Source organism: Penicillium angulare, assembly GCF_028827245.1.
Source record: "Penicillium angulare strain IBT 27051 chromosome Unknown utg000011l_segment0_segment0, whole genome shotgun sequence".
NCBI classification, from domain to species: Eukaryota; Fungi; Ascomycota; class Eurotiomycetes; order Eurotiales; family Aspergillaceae; genus Penicillium; species Penicillium angulare.
In genome coordinates, this window is record NW_026623170.1 from 614,332 (window position 1) to 633,165 (window position 18,834).

Genomic DNA, 18,834 nt, shown 5'->3' on the forward strand with positions numbered 1-18,834 from the left:
CAGACCAACATTTTCGGAGGATTAAAAAAGTGGAGACAATCATTCGTGATTGAAAATGACCCTTTGGCATGCTATCACACCAATGAACGTCTGTGAAAATAGACTAGAATCCCAACCCCCCACAATAATCCGGCAGCGAGCCGATAAAACGGAGTTCCGCTGTTACGGAAGCTTTTCTCGCGCGACATGACTTTCGATAATTGAGCGTTCAAAAGTTCGAGTTTTGATTTTTTTTTAAATCATCCGTCCGGCGTCTTGAGTCGTCTTTCCCAGTCCGAGATCGGAGACAGGAGACAGGAGACAAGATGCCTCGCCAACCTCATGATGCCTTGACGACAGCGGAGAAAGCCCTTCACGATCAGACAAATCTCCTACCAAGCCGACAGCTCATTTTCTGTTTATGCATTCTATCACTTGGCCAACTGATATCCTTCATTGACCAAAATGGAATATCAACCGCTTTACCTACTATCGCTGCAGACTTGAATGCCGGCGATACAATCTCCTGGGCAGGCACCGCATCTCTCCTAGCGAACACAACATGCCAAATGCTATATGGCCGAGCATCCGATATATTCGGTCGAAAGACCGTTCTCATCAGTGCAGTACTTCTACTTGCGATTGGCGACCTTGTTTGCGGGTTGAGTACCAGCGCAGCGATGTTCTACGTTTTTCGAGGCGTGGCAGGTATTGGTAGCGGAGGAATTACGAACCTTACGATGATTATTCTGTCTGATGTTGTGACGCTAGAACAGAGAGGAAAGTATCAAGGGATTGTTGGAAGCATGATTGGGCTGGGAAGTGTGACTGGTCCATTCTTTTCCGCGGCTTTTGTATCAAGGGCAACGTGGAGAGGATTCTTTTGGATGCTGGCGCCATTGGGCGCGTTGAATGCGCTTTTGGCTTTCTTTTATCTCCCATCTAAACCGCCAAAGACTACTTTCAAGGTTGGAGTTAAAGATATTGATTATTTGGGAGCATTGACTTCGTCAATCGCATCGATACTACTTCTTATCCCAATCTCAGGAGGCGGATCATATTTCTCATGGGACTCCCCTTTGGTGATTAGTATGCTTGTCATTGGAACTGTGGCTCTGGTTATTTTCCTTATTTCTCAATGGAAGCTTTCAAAACTTCCTATGATGCCAAGTTAGTGTATACCCTTTTCTAAATAACAACTGTGGTTACTAATGAACAAAGTCGACATGTATCGCACGCCAGCAATCGCTCTATTGCTTGTCCAAACTTTTCTTTTAGGGGCTGTCTATCAATCCACGGTATACTATATACCTTTATATCTACTCAACGCCCACGGTTTAACTGTCTTCGCTTCTGCCGCTATATTCGCTTCTTTGGCTGGAATCCAGGCAGTGATGTCTGCAGGATCTGGGTTTTTCATAAGCCACTTCAAGAAATACGGCATTGTCATTCGCTTTGGGTTTGCCATGTGGACACTGTAAGCACCAGATGAAAAACGCTACAGAAACTCTCAAGAAAGATGCTGACTACTTAACAATTAGCGGGGCCGGACTATCCCTCATATTCAATAGGTCAACCTCGCCTGGCGTCCTGGTGGTTTGTCTACTTGTTATTGGAATTGGCGTGGGCTGTGTTTTTCAGCCAACACTAGTCGCTCTACAGAGTCACTCTGTCAAAGAAAGACGAGCTGTTATCATATCAGCTCGCAATTTCAATCGCAGTGCCGGTGGTGCGTGTGGCCTTGCTATTTCCGCTGCAACCTTACAGGCCCGACTTAGGTCTAGTCTCCCGCCGAATTTATTGTATCTCGCTAAGTCCTCATATTCCCTTCCTAATTTGAAGGGTGGAGTACCAACTGCGGTGCTGGATGCGTATATGGCGGCCAGTCATATGGTGTTTATCGTACAGGTACCATTGATTGCCACGTGTTTCTTGGGGTCAATTCTTCTTCGGGACAGGGGTCTAATCCCAGTGGGGACACAAGCTGTTCAAACCTCTCTAACAGAAAGAGGGGATCAGCGTGAAGTGCTCCCCGACACTATCGGGGAGCAAAATATTAAGAAGGCATGAATAAATGAGATAGATGAATGTAAAAAATGTTAGAGCAACATCAAACGTAGTCAATTTTGACTGGATCTCTTAGTTAAATCTGTATACGACATACATCTATCAGCATAGTGCACTAAGACTGAAGCTTGAGTAATTCCTCCTCGCTCCATGGAACATCAGACTGAGATAGCTTGAAGCGTTCGACGAACTTTACCGGATCTAACTTCGAGTTCAGGCTAGCTATGAAAAATATTTCCTGATTAAAAACAATTTGAACATACGAATTGAGATTAAGATGGAAGATGGGATAAGAGGAAATGTCAATTATAATCTTTTAGTACAGGATGATAAGATCAGAGTAGGTGATATGTAAAAGTATAAGACAGGAGGAGAGAAGTCGAAAATAATAAGAAAAAGAAAAGCCCATATGGTACATAGATGTCGAAAAGAGACAACAAACGCCGCCCGATGCAAGGATGGTAAGTCTAACAGAAGTCTTTTGCGACAAGGAGACATTAGTCTTGTAAAACAGGTAAAACATTGATTGGGTCAATCACGGCATCCAACGACTTTTGACATCAAAAGCCCTTTGCTTCTTGATTGATGAAATCAGTAGCGGGATCGAGAGCCGTAGGAGTCGCCGTCGCGAGAGCGAGAGCCGTAAGAGTTACCCTCGCGAGATCGAGAACCGGAGAAGCCACCATCGCGGGATCGGCCGCCACGGAAATCTCTTGAGCCAGACTGGCGGGAAGAAGAGCCTCCACGACGGGAGGAGAATTCACCAGAGTCCTCGGAGTTTCTACCGAAGGGAGATCGGGGAGAGCGAGGAGAGCCCTCTGAAATGTTGATAAGATCTGAGTAGCGGCTGATTCCAAGGTTCTTTGCAAGTGCTGCGCCAATAGATGGGGCCGCGGGCAGGCCGTATCCATGGAGAGCGAGGTTGTTCAGAACATGCAAAGCGGTGCGCTTGCTGTTGATGGACCGGAGAACGCCGCCCAGTTGGGATCTCCAGGCAGACTCCTTCTGCTTAGGTGAAACACTGGCAACGGCTTGGTTATGATGTTCGATGATCTCGCGTGTGGCAGGAGACACATCGCGCATGTCATCTCTAGTCATGTTAACCATGGCAGATCGGATTGTTTCACTGTCTTCCTGAAGGGGCATGCCGTGGAGTAAATCGTCCATACGCTGGATTTCGCCGTCATGGATGAAGATCCAGGCCTCGCCGGTCTTGTTGGCACGAGCGGTACGGCCAGTTCGGTGGATGTAGGTCTCCCGGTCATTAGGGACACCCATTTGGATGACATGGGTAACGTCTGGGAAATCCATGCCACGAGCAGTCACGTCGGATGAGAAGAGAATACTCTCGGCGGCTTTGCGGAATCCGTCAGCACTGTAGGTGCGCTGTTGCTGGGTAAGGCGGGAGTGGATTTCCAGCAGGCGCATACGGCCTAAGGAGGGACGAGTGCGTGTGCCGTCCTGCTCGCGAGGAAGATTCTGGAAAATTTCGGCAGCCAATTGAACTTCACTAGTAGAGTTGAAGTAGACGATGGCTTTGAACGGACGCAAGGAAGGGTCTTGGGCTTGACGTCCTTGGTATTCCTTGATGAGTTCGAGGAGACCAGGCAGGCGATTCTCATAACCGCGCACGAAGACAATCTTCTGGGGAACCTTGAGATGAACGGGAACGTCATCATCACCAACTGTCTTGACATACTTGTAGTCACGCTTCATGGTGTTGTTGACCATCTTCATGACACCCTTTGGCACGGTGGCGGAGAACATCAGTGTCTGACGGTCCACGGTGAGAGGATCCGGAAGCAGAGCCTGGATTTCCTGGATCTCCTCAGCAAAACCTTGGTCAAGCAGACGATCGGCCTCATCAAGAATCAGGGTGTTGAGCTTGGGGGCTGACACGCCACTGCGAGGATCGCTGAGAATATCCTTAATACGGCCAGGGGTACCGACCAACAAATGGCAACCGTTACGCTGGATCATTTCAAGTCCACGTCTCTTTTGAGTGCCACCGACAGCGGTTTGAACCATCAAGCCAGTGCCGGGTGTCAACTTGCGAGCCTCGGCGGCAATCTGCTCAGCAAGCTCACGGGTGGGTGAGATGATCAGAGCGCGAATGTCGTCTGAGAAAGCCTTGGTGGGACGACGCTGCTCACGGCTCTGGGACAATTCAAGGGTAGGGTCACTCATGATGTTCTGCATGGTAGGGAGGAGGAAAGCGAGTGTCTTGCCGGTTCCGGTCTTAGCCTGGGCGAGACTAGGCACGTTGTTAGTAAATGCATGAGCTTGAGCGGTTTGATGTTCCTGTTTGTAGTACTTACACATCAGTGCCCTGAAGCATTTGGTTGATTGTTTGGCTCTGGACATCAGTCATGGTTTCCAGGCCCATACGGACAGGAGAAGTGATGTTTCGGATGAGGGCGCCATCAACGAGTTCATGACGCTGCAGATCAGCAAACTTGGTGATCAGGTCTGACTCTGAAGCGTCCTCAGTTGCCGCCGCTGCCTCCTGAGAAGCGGCATTCAGTGCAGGGAATGAAGTTTGGAACGACCGGGCCAGAACAGGAGACCGGGAGATCGGGGGTTGCCATTTGCACAATTGGGGGGCTCCTCGAGCAGATAATGTGCGAGGCACAGATGCACGAAGCACCTGAGCGACACCAAACTGGCGAAATACACCAAGCATGATGTATATATTGATGGAAGAAAAAATTGAAGTTGCTGGTTATCGCAAAGGCCAGACGATCGCGCCCAGAAAAAAAAGATAAAATTAAAACACGTGTCACATGACTGTTATCGATAAGACCCCGTGTTTCTATGCCTGAGGCTGCAAGAAATATTGCCCCTTGGTCCCGCCAATCAGCGATGAGTTGAAGGCGTTACACGCCCAGGTGCTACATGCACTCTTCCCTCGGGAGGTTTTGTTAACAACAACCTTGGAATTAATTCCAGGTACAAAAAATATCTTCTGAAGACTCAGGTCTCCCAAACTGGCAATAAAATCACCAGTTCCGAGAATCTCCCCAAATTCAGACTTTTGCTCATAAATCAGCTATGTCAGCGGAACCGGACACACTCCGAATGCCATTATCGTCCAAAGTTTAAGGTTGTAATCCCTGTCAATGGATGCATTGATAATCCCTGCTTATTTGCAGGAGCGGGCTGACAAACACCATAGTGAGAAGATCCATAATTGACAGAATCTCACCCAATGAACCATATCTTCGAATTATTTGACATGTAATTATACTCCAAAAACCGGTGTGGGGTGGAGACTAGCACTGATAGACCTGGAACGTGGGTTTACGCTATAAGAAGGCTAACCCCCTTACCACCCGTTATGGTGGAATTTCTCTTTTTCTACCAGACCCAACGCTTCAACTGCCTGATTGACCGATTGATTGTTCCAAATCATAATCATAATGGCGCCTATTAATATTGTGATCATTGGAGCTTCTGCTGTCGGTAATACTGCCGCTCACGCTTTGCTAGAAGATGCTCAGCGTCTGAATGCCAAGATCACCCTTATCAATCCTTCGAAGACATTTTTTTGGAACATCGCTGCCCCCCGTATCGTGGCCAAACCCAACGCTTTCCGAGCCGATGAGTATCTGCTTCCAATTGAGAAGTCTTTCGCCAAGTACCCAGCTACATCGTTCGAGTTCATTTTTGGTACTGCGACTGCTATTGATACATCCGCCAAGACTGTTTCAGTAACTCCAACTGATGGCGACGCAAAGACCTTGTCATTCGATCATCTCCTTATCGCCTCTGGCGCTACTACACCCTCCACAACGGGCGAAACAACCGGTTTCTCGATTCCCTTCAAGCCCTCTGGGCGCGATGATCTGAAGGAACTTATCGAAGCCGCGCAACAAAAGACCACAAACGCAAAGAACATTGTTATTGGTGGTGCAGGGCCCATTGGAGTGGAACTAGCTGGTGAGCTGGCCGAAGCGGTGGATCAAGGTGTTTCTATCACGTTGGTTTCTGCGACAGATCGAGTACTCCACACTCTCAAGTCATCCGCCAGCTCTGCCGCCGAGGATCAATTGAAAAAGAAGAATGTCAAGGTGCTCACCTCTACTCGCGTCATTGGCGTTGAGAGCTCGGGCGACTCCTGGATTGTTTCTCTCGACAGTGGAGAGAAACTCACGACCGATCTTTACATCCCCACCACAGGCTCTATTCCCAACAACGCTTTCATTCCTGAGTCTTTCCTGGGTCCTGATGGTTGGGTCAAAGTTGACAAACAACTTCGTGTCCAGCCTGCAGACGGCTCATCTTCTTTGCCCATATATGCAGCTGGTGATATCACCAACAACTCCATGCGTCTTGGTATGAAGGCTGTGGAACAGGCTCGTATCGCAGCAAACAACATCAAGGTGGACGTTCTGAAAAGTGGCGAGCGCAAATCTTATCACCAGGGCGACAGTGTCATGATGGTTGTTCCCATCGGCGAGGCTGGTGGTACCGGTCAGGTTTTCGGATTTGTTCCCTTCAGCTTCATGGTTAGAATGATCAAGAGCAAAGACTTCTTTGTCCCTAAGGCACCACTTTGGCTAGCTGGTAAGGCTTAAGGAGACTGGTCACTTTTTAACGTTTTCTTTATTTTCATTTCTCATTCTTCTTCTCCTGACGAGCATACGAGTCATTGACGCTTTATACCTCCGGTCGATTTATTTGTTATCAATATTGAAATTAATGAACAGAACCTAGTTTCATAAAGACAATCCAAAGTATTCAGCAGGAGTCTTAAGTAGTCCTTAGTCTAATTAAGCCCGGTCAATAGTTCGTGTGGATTGTAGATTAGGCGTAAAACATGCATTAGATGAACTGATCACTGATCGTTTGCCCGCACGAGGCACCAATAACAAAACTTTAAAATTCGATCGATCCACTTTGCCTCCCCGTCATGATGCCAAAACTGGCAGTCACCTCCGTGCTGAGAAATCAAGATTGACGACCCTTTTCCTTGTCCCATCTGTTTCTATTTTTTTCTTTTTCCTTTTTTTTCTTCAACGAACGGTCCTCCACGGTCCTCTTACCTGAATTGCGCCTGCTCCCGTCGGCCTGACTCGTTTTCAGTTCCTCCGGGCTCCACTTTATGCAATTAATGGGGCAACCAGAAAAAACTGCCTACCAACCACTAGGCTCATTCAAAGCTTTGATAACGGCCTAGCTCTGCAGAGTTTCTTTGGATTGAGAATTACTAAGAGGACATTATACCTCGGCAGGTTTAGTTCTACGGGCATACTGTCATTCCTAATCAATTTCCGGAAAGTGGATCCGTCAGCACTTTACCTGTCATAAAAATCTTCTAATGCAAGATGTGTACTGCAATAACCTTCTCGAGAAGCTTCTCCGGGACCCATCGGCAACCCGTCTGCGTTAATAATCATTATGAATGGCAAATTTTGAAATCTGCCTCGGTTCCCCGCCCTAGATAGAAATAGTTTCATATAAAAGAGCCGCGAGTGCTCAGTTCTGTTCACAATTTAATCTTCCTACATACCAAAACCTTATCACACTTGCATACTACCTCACCTCAACCCCCACTACACAGTCAATCACCAACTACGGAATTCAACTCTCACAACTCCAACAACTTAACGTCTCATATCTTACATCATGGTGAACAAGGGTCTTTTCTTCACCCAGGTCCCTGAGGCCGGCACCTACCCTAAGCCCGGCCAACATCTCACAATCGAGTCAGTTGGCTACGAAGCTGACGCCCTCGCCCCGGAGGATGGAGTCGTCCTTCAGTCCCTCTATTCCAGCTACGACCCATACATGCGCGGCCGCATGCGTGATGCCAGCGTGAAGTCTTACTCCCCAGCATTCGCTCTCGGCAAGCCCCTCGAAAACAACACCATCGCTAAGGTCCTGCGCTCAAACAACTCCAACTTCACCGAAGGCGATGTCGTCATCGGCTTTCTGCCCCTCCAACAATACACCACCCTGGATAAGCAAAACCTCGTGCGCATCCGCAAGCTCGAGAACCCTCTCGGACTAGAGGATATCCGCGTCTTCCTCGGTCCCCTGGGTATGCCCGGATTGACCGCCTACTCCTCCCTGTACGACATCGGCAAGCCCAAAAAGGGTGAGACTATCTTCGTCTCCGCTGCTAGCGGTGCTGTCGGCCAGCTGGTCGGTCAACTCGCCAAGCATGAAGGTCTGCGCGTAATTGGATCCGTCGGCTCCGATGCGAAGCTCGACTACATTCTCAACGAACTTGGTTTCGATGGTGGTTTCAACTACAAGAACGAGAAGCCTGCTGATGCTTTGGAGCGTTTGGCCCCTGAGGGCGTTGATATCTATTACGAGAACGTTGGTGGTGAGCACTTCGAGGCTGCTTTGAACAAGATGAATGACTTTGGTCGCGTTATCTTCTGTGGTCTTATCTCTCAGTACAACGCTGCTCCTTACCCGATCACAAATCTGTTCCAGGTTATCTCTCACCGTCTTACTATCCGTGGCTTCATTGTTGGTGATGCCAACATGGGCCCCCTCTACACTAAGGAGCACCAGGAGAACGTACAGAAGTGGATTAAGGATGGCTCTTTCAAAGTCTTGCTTCACGAGACTGATGGTATCGATAATGCTGCTGAGGGTCTGGTCGATATTTTCTACGGCAAGAACATGGGCAAGGCTGTGCTGAAGTACTAAGTATGAAGGCATATGCGGATTGCAAAATGGTTGAGGCCCACACAAATATAGTGGAATAACGAGATGCATCTGACGATTACTGAGACTTTAATAATAGTTTGATTCATCTGAATATTTCTGAACTTTGGGTCTAACCTAGCTTAACGAAGAAGAGATGGAATGAATCATGATAAATTCTGGTGCATGTCTTCCAATTCTAGTAGCAGTAGAATTACAAGTCAAATCCTTAGAATGCGTAAATTGCGTATCTAAGAAAGCCCTCAGATAAATACTCAGCTCCAACTATCTATAGTCGTAGTCGTAATTGTAGTTCTAGTTGTCTGCTTATATGTATCCAATCCCCAGATCCCGGCAAAGTGTTAGTCCCGCCCGCATCGGCCAATTTCGGCTGCGCGGGAACCTCTCGACCAATCACCTGACCCGTAAATGGATGACATACCGAATCGGACTCCCGAGGTTGTCACCAACTTCATCCTTGTGCGCGAAGTTGATCCTCGAACCTCACCATCTCCCCTCAACTCGTCACAATGGCTTCGTTCGCGCGCCCCTCGCTGCTCCGGCAGTCACTTGCGATCTCCCGATCGCCTCTGCGCCAAAATGTCGGCGTGTCGCAGGCCGTGGCCTTCCACGCCTCTGCCCGGAAGCAGATCCTGCCCCCGTTGCCTCGTACGTTGAGACTCTGAATATGGGCGTCCGATAACCAGATCCAGACCCTGTATACATGCTCTATGTTTGAATACATGGCTAATGATTTTTTACACATTTTACAGAGCGCATTGACGGAAACAGTACGTTGCTAAACCTATGCCGAGATTAAATTTAACTTCCAATCATTGTTCCGACACGAGGAGTTCGATCATGCCGACCTGATATACCCTATATACCCTTTTTCGGATACGGATGCTCGAATGATTTAGCGGAACATGAACCGGAAGCATTGCAGATTGTATTGAGTACTAACCGGCCGTTATAGTGAACGATCCCGTTCCCGTTCCCTCCCCCAAGCCCACCGAGGGCAGCTACCACTGGACCTTCGAGCGGTTCGTTATATCTTGCCTTCGCGTTCATCTTCGAATTCGAATTCGAATTCGATTCGGGTGAAATTACCTGGTACATCTGAACTAACTCATCTCTGTCCAGTGCTGTCTGTGTCGGTTTGATCCCTCTCAGCATTGCCCCCTTCGCCGCCGGCTCCCTCAACCCCGTCATGGATGCCGTTCTCTGCACTCTCCTCGTCGCCCACTCTCACATCGGTTTTGAGTAAGCAGCACCAAACACCAGAATGATAGCATTCTTTCCCGCTCCACGCGACTCGTTCTAATATGATTATGATTCTAGGGCCGCTATTGTCGATTACTTCCGTCCCCAGCGTGTGCCCAAGTTCTACGCCCTTTGCCAGTGGCTTCTGCGTGCTTTCACACTGACCACCGCTGTCGGTTTGTACGAGTTTGAGACTAACGATGTCGGTATCACTGAGGCCCTGCGTCGCATCTGGAACGCATAGATAAGGAGTTGATTTGAAAATGGTTTTTCTGGGTTCTTTTTTCTTTATTTGGTTCCAGGCGTTCCGCCTATGTATATCTCGTTGAAACACAATTTCATTTGTCTTGCCCGAATATATCGGTGCTGAAATATCATATTTTTTTTTCAATGCTGGATTCTTTGACGATCAGAAGAACGGGTTATATCCGATGTGAATTGGCCCTGGTCTGAATACGCTTGCGAGTATTTCAGTAATACTCAAGAAACCAATAAGAAGTCTGGAGCAAATTCTCAGCAGTCTCAGCTTGCTAAAGCCATATAATATAGGTAGTAGGTACAGTAGAGTGCTTCTGAGAAAACCTACTATAAACTTTTGATCTATCGTAAATACACACTTCCCAAAAAGCTCGCTAGACAAATCATGAACATCTAACTAAATGCCTATAAACAAAAAGAAAAGGAAAAGCCTCCAATAAATCGAACAAATAAACCCACTACTCCAACTCATCATCCTCATCATCAACCTCCAAGAGCGGATCCCCCTCCAATCGATCCTCATCATCCGCCTTCCTCATAACAGCCTCAATAAGCCTCAAAGTCGCCTTGAGCGGCATCCCAATAACGTTATCATAGGTTCCCTCAATCTTCTCTACAAGAATCGACCCAAGACCCTGCAACCCATAACCCCCCGCCTTATCCGCCCCCTCCCTCGTCCTCACATAAGCCGTAATCAACTCATCCGAAACATCCCCATCAAACCGCACCGCCGTCTCCTCAACAACAGACTCAATCGCGTACCCTGGCTGCCTAGCAGATGCAAGCGGCGCCATAGCAACAAGCGCAGTATAAACCTTGTGATCTCTCGCATCGCGCAAAGCCTTCAACATAGAAAGATGATGCGCTTCAGAACGAGGCTTCTCAAGAATAGTTTCCGTAGTTGTGTTCACGACAATTGTATCTGCTGCTAAGATAAGAGCTGGTTCGCCTTGAACTTCGTTGTCTATTTCCTGCGCATAGACGGCTTGGGCCTTTTTTGTTGCTGTTGCGAGCACGTATTCGAAGGGTCCGAGGCTTTTGGGAAGATCTTCGTCTGCGTTTGAGGGGATGATTTCTATGTTGGGCAGGCCTAGGAAGGAGATGATTTGTTTTCGGCGGGGAGATTGGGAGGCGAGGATTACTCGCTTGCTGCGGAGAGAGTTGAGCACGGGGAGGGAGAGTGGTGGTGGGCGTGGGAGGGGAATGGCGCGGGGTGGTGGTGCGGTTTTTGTTGATGGGTCGTAGGCTGGTGGGGGGCCGATTGGGTCCTCGTCGTCGAGGAGGTTTGTCTTTGATGTGGACATTTTGTAGATTTGTGTTCAAATAAATTTGGGGAAGTTGGTGGGAGTGAGGGTTTGGGATTGGAGGATTGTTGGAGCTGGAGTTTTTCGGGCTGCGTGTCGGTGGATGTTGTCATCTCCCCACCGTATTTTCACGATCTGCGGTGGGGATCTTGACCATTATCGTCTTAGTACTAAGGTTGATATAGAGTTACATACGCATATTGTATTTCTTTTTTATGCATTTAGGGTAATTTGCGCTCGTCCAAGGAGCTAATTTGAATATAGTGTTCGTTTTCTTGGAATTTTTGGAATTGGATGTTGTATAGACCGTTGGATCTATACGAATGACTCACGCCACAATACGAACAAACATAGTCAAATATTCCTAGAGTTTCTATCTAGTAGTCTTCGATATTAACAAGGCGCTTTTTAAATTTATATTTATTACCAAAGAATCCTGCAAATCAGAATTCATTGTTACAAAGCAAGCCGAGATCGCAGGCTCCGAGGTAACTGACGCTAAACCTTATCCGGTCCCCGGGGATCGATCAGCCATACCGATCCTATTGTCGGCTCAATCAGACCTATACTATTCGGTATCAATACGATGCGTATAGCCGATGTTTATAGTTTGATGTTCGGTCTCACAAGGGGTCTTTTACGACCTAATATATTCAACAGCATCCACTTTGGCCAATCCATGACCTCTGAATTTCACTCTTATCAAAGGGGACCTATTTATCCACTTCGGACCAGTAGTTCCATAAATACTCACGCAGTCGACCTGCAATATCATTGCCTAAACGCTCGGTGACTCTAAGTGATTGGTCACACCAGACCAAGCCTTCCCAGTTTCTGGTGTGTGAGCATACTTTCGATATAAGGGAAAGACTCTGTGGTAGATAGTATGTGCCTTCGGTTCCCATACATGGTTTTGCACAGTACGGCATAGCTCTTGCACATTCATAGGCGTAGAATGCAGCCATCTGAAGCCCATAGCTTCCCCACTCAGTTGGGTCAATGGAGTCAGGGAGAATATCAGGGTGATGCGCATTCAAAAATTGTATGCATCGACCAAAAAAGGGATAGAACAGCGAAATTGATCCCCAGAGCCAGATATACATCCGGGCTTCATCCAAGGACCTAAACCGATAAGCAGTGCCAAATATATTATCTGTAGCTGGTAGCTCAGTTTTCAGCTCGCCTGGAGCGTATGTTGGGATATTGCCGCCGGTCTCGATCTCGGGATAAAACTGCTTGAAGAATTTCTCGAGCGCTTGGCAATCATTGAACAAAGACTGGCAGAGTTCGCGATTGGATTTATCAAGCTTATCAAGCACATTTCCGATACGTGCGGTTTCAGAAGAGCCCCAACGTACACCGGATAGCCGTGTACCGTCATAAGGCTCTTGGATAGATTTAATTTCATCTTCTGTTAACCGCTGATAGAGCCAGAAGAGCTAGAAGAGTTTTTAGTCACCTCCGAGTTGTCTAGCCGGGAATGATTATATATAAAGAACTCAAAATCAAAAGCAGTGGCTTACCGTCCTCTGTCTAGCGTGTTGTAGATAAGTAGAAGTAATTCCTGTATTATTGGGAGCTTTGGGAGCTTGATGTCTTAGAATTGCGTTAAGCCCCTCGATATGGGCGAACAATTCGAGGATAGATTCTGGGCAAAAGTAGGTCTAGCGATAGGTTAGTATTGGGACAAATTACCACGTATATAAGAAGTTTGAATACCTGAATCTCCTGGAAAATAACAGCAGCATGGAGGAATTCCTCCGCGTAGGAATTTTGATTAAGGCGTTTAGAGAATAGCCGAATTGCATAATTAAACCGCCTGAGACCGTCGTAAAACAATCCTTGATCCGATTTGACCTTGCCCAAATAAACACGCGACAAGGATGCACATGTTTGTTGAAGCAGTACACTCTTTTGAGGCTGGCTCATGATATTTGATATAATTGAGGGCCACATGTGCGTTGAAGAAGTGGCTTGGGGCTCGGGAAAGTAAGTGCTAAAGTATGTTGAGAATAACTGCACATTGATCATTGGCCCTGTGTGAACTATCTGGAATGGCGAAGTGACAGTCATCAAGTCTTGACAGGTAGTTTTCTCTTTTTTGGTTTCTTTGTTTTCAAAATCTAGATATTCCCATGGCCCTACCAATGAACGAGGGAGACACTTTTTATCGGCGTCATCATTGCATGAAAAGAAGATATATTCGTTTTTTTTGCGTGGTCCCGGACATTTGAAGCCTCTCCTGATACATCGCATGCATTCAGGAATTCGCTCATCACACTTTTGAAAATGGAAATATCAGCATATATCAATCAATAAGTCATGTTATACAGGAGCAATTGAACCTTGACTTTTCGTCTTTTACACTCAGTACAGCCTCTCGATGACCAATGCACTCCACCCATGCTGGCGGAGCCTCTTGTGAAATTGCTTAAATACCTGGTACCAGCGTAATGTTCCAATTATAACGGGATAAACGAAAATATCATTCAACGACATTTCTTATCCTGAGATGCTCCACCAAGACCGGGTTGATGAGGTACGTTCCACGTGATCCATGGATGTTGGGGGCGGGGCTCAAGCTAGCGGCTAACCTTGTTGCTCCATAGAGTACAGTCAAGTCTCACTTATTGCACACCCGCTTATAGCACATGATTTTCCTTGGATAGGAGGGTGTGCAATAAGTGAGAGTTGACTGTATAAGATCTGGGAAGGATACAGCTCTTTATTCTTGCAAATTTGCACAATCAATCTCCTCACATATTTTACATGCAACCTTGCTATTTTTCATAGTCTCGCTTTCAACAAAAGTTTCAAGATATCCACATAAGCTGGAGCTTCAGCAGAGAACCTTGGAAGTTGAGGACTTCTCATCTATATATATCCAGTATCGTCATATAGACCAACTTGGAACCTTTGAAGAATCATCGACATTTCAAATTGCAATACTCATTGGCGCATAGACACGCAAGCTAAATTACCTTGGAAATATCCATTGGTAATTTTAACATAAGAATAAGGGTAAGTACATTATAAAATTGTGCTGGGTAACAGAGATCATGTTGATCGTCGCCACCTGGATAAATTCCCCGCCTCGAAACTTTGGAATTAAGGCCGAGACCCAATCATATTTGTGACGTTCGCATGACTCGGAGGATCGGGAGGATCTACTCTAGACCTTTGGGAGACATTTCATTACAGCGATTCAGATTCAGATTGTATTTGATAGCAGATGGTTCCTTGCAAGATGTTAAAGAAGAAATTTTGAAATCCAAGAAAGTCGACCGGTAGAAAAAAAATACAACGCCCTTGTGACTCCTGAGCCACGCCCTTAGACATACATTCTGCCTAGACCTCGAATGACAACAGATAAATCCCAAAAATTTACATAGAACACGTATGTAGACATAAAAAGCATTAAAAAAAGGTATGGGACAAGAAAAAATCCCACAGAAACGACCTCGAGGGCAACGGTCGGCAGAATGGAACCATCAATCAGATCAGATCAGATCAGTAAGCAGTATTGCGTGAAAAATAGGCTAGGCAAGAGTCGCTAAGCAATATGGCCCTCAATTCTTTTCAACCCGCCCTGAAAGACCCCAATGAGAGCGCGAAGAGATTTCTTTGGATGCATGATTCATTTTCGTGTGGTTGAAGAAGGCCCGCCTCCTGGACCTCGGCACATCCGTGAAGTGCCAAGATCATCCACCAGTATGGCCAACAAGTTGCACAAATCGTATGTAAAGTTCAAAAACAACAGAGACCGCCATGTCATAGAAGGAAACACGTAGTTTGTAGTTTGTAGTTTGTAGTTTGAGGACCCTATGTAGGTCGCAGGGACTCGTCTACCCGACCGCCTTTGTGCTCGACTTCGGCGATGAGGTTGTGCCGCTCTTGCAATTTTAGGTGGATGAAGTCAACGGTCTTTTGGAGGACAATGCTCTCACTCCTACCCTGTCCTTCGAGTCCAGGGACCAATTCTGTGAGACGATCGAAGCCCTCTCGAATGGCGGCACGGCGCTTCTGCTCTGAGGCGATATGATTGTTCTTCTTTTCTTGATCGGTCAGACGGGGCTTCTCCTTGTCCTGGCCGGACTTGGATGTGCCTGTTGGGGTCGAGGACGACCGGTCATTATCATCGTCAGGGTTCATGGCGGATTGTGAGTGGAGGTGGAGCGAGTAGAAGAGGCCGCAGGAATTCGTGTTTGCCTATGCCTGCGGATGTGGGTGCGGGCCGTGGATGCTGAATGATATGCGAGGGGAGGATCCAGAGTTGTGAAAGTGGGCCTAATATGAACTTGTGGCGACAAAGAGTGTAAGAGCTGGCGTTTGTATATGTCGGCGGATACTCAGCGAGAGCAATAACAGAGAAGTGAACAGAGAGCGGAGTTGTGGCAGAGGAGAAAACGCGATAGCGATAAGCGTTGAATGCGGAGAAGCCCAAGTCGGGAACTTGAGTCTTGGCGCTCTTTAAACGTCATAGAGAGGGTCCACGGAACACACACCCTGTTTGATCTTTTTTTTTCCCCTCTTCGATTTCTTCCTCTTTCTTCTTTACATATAATCTCAATTCTCAAGCTTACCACATCTTGCGACTCGCTGATAAGCGAGCCAATCGCCCCAAAAACAGCTCTCAATCTCGTCGAAGCCCACTCTGCATCTCTACCCAACACCATCCTCGCCGTTTCTTTGTACTACTGTGCAACCATGGCCCACGAGCCATTACATGGATCATGCTCTTGTGGCCGCAATGAATACCGAATTGATATCCCTGATGATGTGACGGAACATGCTCAAGTCTACTTTGACAGCAGCAGAGATAACCGTATGGAATTTGGCTCAAGCTCTACTTCCCTTGTTTGCGGCTAACAATGCGATTCTAGGTCGATTCCATGGGACACCCTTATCAGCTTGGCTCAGAGTCCCTCTGGATTGGTATCAATCCAACACAACTTCTTTTTATCCCGATGAAACGCATTCTTCTATTCGTCGCACCTTCACACCGCGTCATGCTCCCCAAACCCAGCGCATCTTCTGCGGATTCTGTGGAACGCCATTGACGTTTTGGACAGAGGAACCGCCAGAGGAAGCAGAGTTTATGTCTGTTACTATTGGAAGTCTATTAGCAGAGCATCAGCATGCTCTCGAGGACCTCAATCTACTACCGGAGGACTTTGACGAGGAGGCCCAGGAGGCCGGTCTCCCTACAGGTCTTTCTACTTCCTCTAATACCCTATCGCCTTCACGGGAAGCTACCTCTTCATCTTCCGTTATAGTCCCATCATTTTCGGAATTGCCCGATATTTCGCGGACTTTTCGGAGTGGAGAACTGGGCGGGATCCCCTGGTTTGAGGAGATGGTCGAAGGAAGTCGTCTGGGTCGCCTGATGAGAGCGAAGCGCGGAAAGGGCGTTAGCGCCGACAATTCGACATCATTTGAATGGGAAATCAGTGAATGGCATGATGATGGTAGTCGTGGAATTGCTCAGGAGGAATCTGAATCTGAATCTAGCGGTCATGTCGGGAAGAGAAAACGGGGTCGACAAGCGGATACCGAGTCTCCTCAAAAGAGAACAGTAAGTTGATAATATAGGGATGGGGATGAATTAGCGATGCATGATTACTTAGCCAGGCGCTGCTGCGATTTGAAATGTGACGTGGGATGATATGGTATTTACAATATTTTTATTGACTGTGTATGCTCTTTGCGCCTATTCCGGGGAAATTATGTTCCAATTCCATAATAATCTTAAAAGAAAACAATAATCAATAACTCTAGTCTCTATCTAAGAAGCTTATATCCTGAAAACTAGGTTATCCTTTTTCTATCCTGCCAAATATTTTCATTAACACTAGCCTGCAAGTGCATATGTGTGTACAGATCTGTAGTCACGACAAGGGTACATTAGGGCTTTGCTTTAGGATTGATTAGATGTTCTTGTTTGCGTGGATTGTCTGTAGTCCCGTGATCTATACATAATTAGTCCATTTTAATCCATTTTAATGTTGTGTAATAGGCTGAAGTGACGATATCCCAGTTCCTTCCTACCTGGCTAATTTTGAGCACCACCCATGTCATAATCGTACCCTTCCCTCTCCACCTCGTGTCTCACCCAAGTCTTTAATTCATATTGTTTATTGAAGGTTTCCATCACTTCGCTCCCAGTCACCTGTTTGCATATGAGTGGTTATTTTCGTTAACAGCCAAATTTTGCTGCTTTTCCTTTGAAGATTGTCAACCCGAACTTTGAATGACGCTTATCAAAAGACAACTGCATTGTTGACACTTGCATATTAACTACCACCAAACGTCTTTTATTTTGGTATGTACCCTGAGAGCCAAGATAAACGCTCTTTTAACCTGAAAATTCACAAGCTAATAAACTTGGGTATTGGAGTGGCCATGGATCGAGAAGACGTTATCGACAAGTGGTATGCCGGGGCCATCTCTGGGCCCTATCGACCCTGGAAAAATAAGAGCAGCAAAAAGGAGAGCAAGAGATGCCCATGCCTGGTTGCTTTCAAACAAAAAGTCAGTCGCATAAAAATACATCATCGAGCATGCCAGAAACTTTATCTCACAAATTTTCGCACTTAGATGGCATCCATCATCAAAAAACTGACTGGAAGGGGCAATACGAGCTCAAAGCCCACTCGGCAAGTATGTTAGATCTTCCTACTGATCATTTGGGATATACTCGAGACTGATAATCAGCCAGAACGACCCAAACAGAAGCCCCGACACATCTGGGATCATCACCCCAATTGGAAGCGAGGCTGGTGGATCTGATACCTTTCATGTGCACTGGAGCAACTGGAGCGGCAGAAGGGAGATCTCTTCTGATGAGCCAGGGCGCTCAGTTCGTTCACGTCCTCCAACCCCAGGGATTTTGGGGAGTAAGCCGGTTTCCCCAATGGTACCGGAACAGTTTTCTCCCCATTCCGCCGGCATCAGATCCGATATTTGTCATACAGACTCTATATCAAGTCTGGGTTTAGAGGGCCAGGGTGAAAGACCACAGTTGGGAAAATCGGTGAAGTTGGTAAAAATGGAAGGGATTAAACTATGAGAAGTGAGGTTAGTTTGTGTATGATTGAGCATTGAATTTAATGTTGTTATGCAGTCCTTGGATTTCACAGGCACCAATATTGATAAAAGAACAGTCTTCGTTTCACCCCATTGTGATACTAAACCCTGCCGCAGATTCTCTTCTACCATGAAAGCATTGATTCGTAAGATTCACAGAGGTTAGGAGGGAGGACAAAAGGTACGCTTCACTCCATCACTGTTGTTCATTTTC

General features: G+C 46.9%; 9 protein-coding genes across 9 annotated transcripts; 5 read left to right on the forward strand and 4 right to left on the reverse strand.

Moving 5' to 3' along the window:
- Positions 1–305: 305 nt before the first annotated feature.
- N7478_012390 (MFS transporter) lies at positions 306–2,049 on the forward strand (the record flags this gene model as incomplete). Its single annotated transcript, XM_056928604.1, has 3 exons — positions 306–1,149; positions 1,258–1,456; positions 1,551–2,049. 3 exons carry the CDS (start codon positions 306–308, stop codon positions 2,047–2,049), a joined length of 1,542 nt encoding a protein of 513 aa, XP_056773162.1.
- A 588-nt stretch (positions 2,050–2,637) lies between these two features.
- On the reverse strand, positions 2,638–4,729 carry helA (putative DEAD box RNA helicase HelA; the record flags this gene model as incomplete). Its single annotated transcript, XM_056928605.1, has 2 exons — positions 2,638–4,300; positions 4,365–4,729. The coding sequence occupies 2 exons, from the start codon at positions 4,727–4,729 to the stop codon at positions 2,638–2,640; spliced, it is 2,028 nt and encodes a 675-aa protein (XP_056773163.1).
- A 736-nt stretch (positions 4,730–5,465) lies between these two features.
- Positions 5,466–6,623, forward strand: N7478_012392 (NAD(P)/FAD-dependent oxidoreductase; the record flags this gene model as incomplete). The annotated part of the gene is made up of 1 exon (XM_056928606.1): positions 5,466–6,623. The coding sequence occupies one exon, from the start codon at positions 5,466–5,468 to the stop codon at positions 6,621–6,623; it is 1,158 nt and encodes a 385-aa protein (XP_056773164.1).
- Positions 6,624–7,674: 1,051 nt separating this feature from the next.
- Positions 7,675–8,712, forward strand: N7478_012393 (MDR family NADP-dependent oxidoreductase; the record flags this gene model as incomplete). Its single annotated transcript, XM_056928607.1, has 1 exon — positions 7,675–8,712. One exon carries the CDS (start codon positions 7,675–7,677, stop codon positions 8,710–8,712), a length of 1,038 nt encoding a protein of 345 aa, XP_056773165.1.
- Positions 8,713–9,239: 527 nt separating this feature from the next.
- N7478_012394 (CybS family protein) lies at positions 9,240–10,216 on the forward strand (the record flags this gene model as incomplete). The annotated part of the gene is made up of 5 exons (XM_056928608.1): positions 9,240–9,378; positions 9,483–9,500; positions 9,686–9,752; positions 9,853–9,972; positions 10,051–10,216. 5 exons carry the CDS (start codon positions 9,240–9,242, stop codon positions 10,214–10,216), a joined length of 510 nt encoding a protein of 169 aa, XP_056773166.1.
- Positions 10,217–10,688: 472 nt separating this feature from the next.
- N7478_012395 (nucleotide diphosphatase) lies at positions 10,689–11,534 on the reverse strand (the record flags this gene model as incomplete). The annotated part of the gene is made up of 1 exon (XM_056928609.1): positions 10,689–11,534. One exon carries the CDS (start codon positions 11,532–11,534, stop codon positions 10,689–10,691), a length of 846 nt encoding a protein of 281 aa, XP_056773167.1.
- Positions 11,535–12,247: 713 nt separating this feature from the next.
- N7478_012396 (uncharacterized protein) lies at positions 12,248–13,463 on the reverse strand (the record flags this gene model as incomplete). The annotated part of the gene is made up of 3 exons (XM_056928610.1): positions 12,248–12,973; positions 13,058–13,198; positions 13,254–13,463. The coding sequence occupies 3 exons, from the start codon at positions 13,461–13,463 to the stop codon at positions 12,248–12,250; spliced, it is 1,077 nt and encodes a 358-aa protein (XP_056773168.1).
- A 1,893-nt stretch (positions 13,464–15,356) lies between these two features.
- N7478_012397 (uncharacterized protein) lies at positions 15,357–15,686 on the reverse strand (the record flags this gene model as incomplete). Its single annotated transcript, XM_056928611.1, has 1 exon — positions 15,357–15,686. One exon carries the CDS (start codon positions 15,684–15,686, stop codon positions 15,357–15,359), a length of 330 nt encoding a protein of 109 aa, XP_056773169.1.
- A 555-nt stretch (positions 15,687–16,241) lies between these two features.
- N7478_012398 (uncharacterized protein) lies at positions 16,242–17,189 on the forward strand (the record flags this gene model as incomplete). Its single annotated transcript, XM_056928612.1, has 3 exons — positions 16,242–16,359; positions 16,418–17,109; positions 17,166–17,189. The coding sequence occupies 3 exons, from the start codon at positions 16,242–16,244 to the stop codon at positions 17,187–17,189; spliced, it is 834 nt and encodes a 277-aa protein (XP_056773170.1).
- Positions 17,190–18,834: the final 1,645 nt, after the last annotated feature.